The sequence below is a fragment of the Squalius cephalus genome (assembly GCF_949319135.1).
Source record: "Squalius cephalus genome assembly, chromosome: 4".
In the NCBI taxonomy this organism is placed as follows: domain Eukaryota; kingdom Metazoa; phylum Chordata; class Actinopteri; order Cypriniformes; family Leuciscidae; genus Squalius; species Squalius cephalus.
Genome location: NC_137125.1, coordinates 50153172 through 50159171, shown reverse-complemented (window position 1 = coordinate 50159171; position 6000 = coordinate 50153172). Strand labels below are relative to the sequence as shown.

The window sequence follows — 6000 nt, the reverse complement described above, 5'->3', positions numbered from 1 at the left end:
CTTCACATTTTTACTCTTTTGAGTTTCCAAGAAGCTTATCTCTCTTCCAGAATGGTCATGGTTGAGGCAAGCATTTCAAGTGCTGAAAGTAGCCCGACCTCAGATCTGCTTTCGTTTAACATTCCTCCCTCATTTTGCCATCATTTACGTCGGGCTGTCGTCATACAGTAGGAATGGCAGTGATAAGTCATGTTTAGAACCCGCCATCCCGGTCATTCCTGGCGTTCTGTGCGGTGTTCCCCGCTCCGGTGGCTTAACCGGCACACTGCGTCCCCGTCACATACAGGCATAAATCTCCCCACCACCTTGCCTATTCATTATCTCTCCATTGGCTTACACACCCATAGAAACACCAAACCGATAGAGAACAGAGGGAGGTGGCTTATTTTTAGGCCTGCTGGAGGACTTCTGAGAATAAAGCAAGAAGCTGAAAAGAATGCAGAGTCCAGAGAGAGGAAATTGAGTGTTGAGGGCGGTGATGAGATATGTTGATTGATGGGCCGCTTCCCCTCTCTCCGATTGGCTTTGTCGTGAGAAGAGGTGATTGGCCACTTGACCTCTTAGTGATCAATATGGTCTCTTCCCTATCTCCCTCAGAACAAATGTGTGGGGCCCATTGTGTCTCTGTGCTTCTGATAAGAGGCTTTGTCTTCTTTTAGTACAAGAACACAAGCTCTGCCTTGCTGTCTGCTACCTCCATCGGAGGTTACCTTCTATGGCACTATCTTAACCCAAATGAAAACAGTATATTTGGAGCACTCTACATAGTCAGAAATTCCATGTGCCACACAAATAAAGCTTTGTAGGAGATTTAACTCCTACAACTCATCACAACTGAAAAAATGAAACTATTGAGATTTTAACCATTTTTAACCATAATGGATTTGAACCGTTTTCATCAATGTTTGTAAGCAAATAGTCAGGATTGGGGGAGAAAATTAAAATGTTTAAAATTTTGATAATATTTATATAAATCTTAATATAAAATTTTTCACATTTTTAAACAATTCCATTTGGTCTCTCTCTCTCTCTCTCTCTCTCTCTCTCTCTCTCTCTCTCTCTCTCTCTTTAACAATTGTATTCATCCTTGCTGATTAAAATGATAAATTTCTCTCCCAAAAAAACTGTACTGTCCCCTAACTTTTGAAAGGCGGTGTATATTTTATATTCCTCCTTTTACCTCTCAAATCAACAGTTTTAGGAAGGGATTAAGTGGGTTGTGACTGTAGTCATCACTTTACTGTGACCCAGGCTTCTTCTCTTCCCGTGGCCACCTGTGAAATCAACATACCCAGTGTATAAAAAAGATTAGGATCCTTGTTAAAAGATTAATCTGAAGTGGACACGTGCACCAGGAAAATTTGAGACTCAGAAGAATTCAGATTCGTTTTTCTCTTCTGCTTTAGACTGCCACCTATCTCTCTCTTTTAATGGGGTTGGGAAACGTGGGATTGAAAATGCATGTTATCATGACCTGAATATCGCGTGTGTGAGTGTGTTCACATGGACGTTTGAGCATTCTCATCCATCATTTCAGACTCCTTATCCTCCATATCCCAGTGCAGATCCTTCCACTTCCTGTTGTTTGCCTCTCCTCATGCCGCCCTCCCTGGGTTTCTCTTTTCACCTCATCTTTCCCTTTGATTTTTATTTTTAGCCAGTGCCGTCCTCATGTATTTTGGCAGGGCAGATAGAGAAGGGCTCATCGGGACCAGGCAGGGAGGTTATGGAGCTGAAGGGGAAGTTCCTTTTTGCCCAAAGTAAACTGACTCACCTCAGGGGCAGCTGCTGCCTGTGGTCTGAACCTGACCATAATGAGCACAGCTAGTCAGGAGGTCAGTGTATTAAAAGGCCTTTCTGACAGGACATGTTAGTGCTCAGAAGCCTCCTGGAACATCACCAGCTTTCATTTTATTAGTTTGCGCCAGGACACGGTGGTTTTTACAGACCTGGGTGGCCTGTGTGTTTGTGGGATACATCACATCTTCATTGCTTTTGATGGTCAAAATGACAGAATTAAGAGTTGTATGGCAGCCCATGGGCATCACACAGAGTGTGTGTGTGTGTGTACTTCTGTCATGTACATAGGCTTCTTTCTAGCGCTGTGATGTCACTCTGGATAGAATCAGGTCAGCCAGTTCCTCCAAGGAACCGAAGAGAACACGGCGAAACAGACAGAAAGAAAAAAGAGGTTTTGCCAGCGATTGAAAAACTGATAAGAGAAAAAGCAAATTTCGCAGTAAGCCTGTGATTAAAATGGAAGAATAGAGAGGAGCTACAAAACTTATATTTTCAGATTCCTGACACAATTATGTTGGCCAAATTTGTGTTGCATGCATCTTTCACAGAGTAGGCAACTTAGTGGGGAATGAAACGCAATATAGTAGACAATGTGAAAATGGGTCTATGGAATACTTGTTTAAAATCCATTAATTAATGAAAATATCAGGGAATAAGTAAAGTATTATTTGTGTGTACTACATATATTTATGCTTATGCTGTCACATGCTTATAGCAACATGCCAACACCAAACTCCACGGCTGTTCAAAATCATGCCATATACTCTACTTCACTATTCCCTAGATTAGTCCACTAATATAGTCAGCTTGAAGGAGTGAATGAAAATGAGTGAGTGATTTCGGACACTGAGTGCGCCGGAAGGGCTGCCGCTTTTGGATCATTTTTGCTTGCTGTTTAATAATCATTTAAAACTGGCCAGCAGCAATGAAAAGATTTATCTTGAACTCAGTCATGGAAACTAGCATGTATAAACCTTAATTAAACAATTTAAAAATCAATTAAAAAGGAATTTACACCTGTATAATATTACGCTGTACCCACGGATGGATGGGTGATTCAGTTGCGGGAGCCATCTTTAGGCGAGACACAGGAATTCATTTGCCGCGGTACTCTCAAAGTGCATTATGGGTATTCTCTAGTCGCTGAGCGTACATCGGTTTTACGCTTGTTACTGCGGTGCATTGTGGGATTGAATGCGTGAACTCTATAACATCCACTATATATGGCTGTCCCCTCAAATAGTGCCCTAGTTAAGGGAATAGGTGGTGATTTAACACAGCCCACTTGTCCAGTTCAAGTTAAAAATTCTATTTTTATGTTGTACAGAGTTGCTACCTACATAGAGTGTTCCAAAACAATCCCTTATGAGGTTCTTTTTCACTTACCATGCTACCGTAGAAGGTAACCATCTAGAAAGACAGTAGTAAGTGAGGCAGCTCACTAAGTTTTGGAACGGTTCCAATGAATTTCTGTGTGTAAGAGGTCATACAGAAAATGAGAGGGAGGAAAAGAAAGAGAGGCAAAGGGAAGAGGATTTGACACACATTTCACCACTGATACTCTAGCACACGTGGCTAACGCTAACCCTAAGACATTTTCCAGTCTGCTGCCTTTATTCTTCAGTACACTAAAGACTTTGACCATCTCAGCTGCCGGTACAAGACGTTCACCCTCCCTCTCACGCTGTTACCGCGTGTTTGACCTAACAGGGCTCACTCCCTGAAACAGCTGCACTTGACTGATGGTGATTCGTAGAATTAATTATTTGTGGTGCTTGCTATCACTGTCACACTCCACACAAATGGAGTAATGACTGCTGAAAATTCAGTAAAGCGCAGTAATACTGATGTATTGCGGTCATGGGTGTATATTTGTAGAGTCATTTACAACGGCTTCGAACGTGGCTCAATCAATCTTAATCAAGGACCAGAACTATCTGTTTTCTAAGGTGCATTTGTCAACAGGATGTATTTTACACCGTCTTGTTCAAGATGTCTGAATACTAATTGTGTGTTGTCTCCTCCAAACAGGCAGGAGGCGCTGTTGGCAGCCATAAGCGAGAAGGACGCCAACATCGCTCTTCTAGAGCTGTCGTCCTCAAAGAAGAAGAAGACTCAAGATGAAGTGGCTTTGCTGAAGAGGGAGAAAGACCGACTGGTACATCAGCTGAAACAGCAGGTGAGAACAACCGACAGGCTGGACGTCTACACCCCAGACCATGGCACGAGGCAAAACCATAGACTAAAAGGAACACAGACCTCAGTCCTCCTAGTTTCCTAGTGGAGTTCTTCAACCTCACCCACAGGAATTACATTGGTGTAGCTTAACCAGACATTCGTCAGCCTAAAAAAATAGTCCCACATCAAAGGAACAATTTCGACTTTATAGCTCAAGTAACAAACATGTTTGTTTCGCTGACGAATTGTGTTTTAGCCCAAATATGAGCTTTGCTTTTCATCGTTTGAACTTTCTTCCAGGCTCTCATTGTGTTTTACTGTAAAAACTCTTTTTATTCATTTTTACAAACTTAAGATAATTGAAAGCATGCCACAGATGCTGTCCATAGACGTTAGGTTGACATTAACCCGGAATATACTCTTAAGAGGGGCGTGATTGCACAGAAATATAAGATCACACAGGATATCCTGATGATGTGTTCATAGTACCGCTAACCAGCTGACCTTGCTGTCGTAGTTCTGCTTAACAGTTCAAGGCTCAAGAACAAGTTCTAGAGGAATTAAACCAAGACACGTTGGGAACGAGATCCCAGAGTATGGAGATGCAAACAAGCTACAGATGTCTGGCCGCAAACCCATCAAGAAAGGCAATTTTAAGATTATTTGACTCCTCCTCCAAGTTCCCACAAACCACCTGCAAATGCATGCGCACTATAGCTCAAACACACACAGACTAGTGGCCATGCATTCAGATGAGTCTCATACGACGTGCGCACACATTTCGCATCCTCGTTTACAATATAAACCAGCCACATGCATGTATACAAAAACCCAGCGGCCACAGAAAAACAAACAGAGCGGGAGGACCAACACACACATCCTCACTTTAGCTCCATTCATGTTCACGGGCACACGCTGGAAAACACCCCTCCCTCACTGTTTCTCTGAATGACAGGCTATCAGCGCATTGCATAGCAGAAGCATTCCACAGGAAATGGGTGTCAGTAGTGCAGATAGCTGTGGGGCTCAGCTCTCACCCACAGCCCTGAGATCAGGAGGGCAGCCCGCGTCCCCCTCCCGCTCACTGTCAATCACAGCGGGGGGGAATCTGGTTAAGAGCCGGTCAGAGGCCGGTTGCTCTCCTGACATACTAATGGTTCAGGTTAGTGATAAAGGTTGCACGCGGTGGTCCTAAATCAGGTCTTTTCGGGCAGTTTTACTTCAGGGTCAAAGTTAGGAGTGAACATAGGAAGGGTTAAGTACCCTTAGTTCGCCTGTCCCTCTTGGACACGTTTTTTCCACTTTTAATTCACAGCAGAAAGAAACATTACAAGCAGCCGTTTGGCATTAATTGTCATTTATAATCATTAAGATGTGAAAATGGATAACAAGCCCGAAGGTGTTTGACGTGGCCCATGGTAAGGGTGAGGGCTGTATACGGTTGCAGCCTCTGGATTATTAGGATTGGGGATCAGGGTCGAAGGATTTGAGTGACAGGGGATGAGTGTGACATAGTGGTACATAAATGGAGTGTTTTTCTTTTCTTTTTTTTTTAAGAGACATATGTGCGTAAAGATGTAGGGCAGATAATGGTTCAGAGGAGAGAAAATTCCTGGTTATACATGTCAAGTCTTGTTAAAAAAAAGAAAGAATAATGTCAAAAGTGTGGCCTTACACCATGTCATAACCAACTGCAGTATGATAGTCAAATGGTGCAGCAAATACATTAATCAAAATAAACTGCTTCCATTTTACTTTTTATCCTAACCAGTATTTTTTTCAAACCAATATTTTCTACTTAGTTTTTAATATTGGGTCTCCTAAAAATGCATTTTGTTGTGTCTCTACAGACAAGTACCCATGAACATTACCACCGTGCAAAAATAATAATAAATAAACTTTTAAATTAGTTCAGCATGTAGGTTTGGACACTTCATAATAATATTAGTTTGAATTGGTCATTCTCTGGTCTCGACCATCAACAACGTGTCACATATTTAGATTTTATTGACACATTATACT

General features: G+C 42.2%; 1 protein-coding gene across 12 annotated transcripts in view; it reads left to right on the top strand.

Annotated features, from left to right (window-relative positions):
• erc1b (ELKS/RAB6-interacting/CAST family member 1b) overlaps nt 1-6000 on the top strand; it is a 202286-nt gene that overhangs the window by 145644 nt on the left and 50642 nt on the right. For all 12 annotated transcript variants that reach the window (XM_079868403.1, XM_079868413.1, XM_079868412.1 and 9 more), the window contains one exon: nt 3832-3979. In XM_079868403.1, the coding sequence (XP_079724529.1) occupies nt 3832-3979 (148 nt within the window). The remainder of the gene's footprint in view (nt 1-3831; nt 3980-6000) is intronic.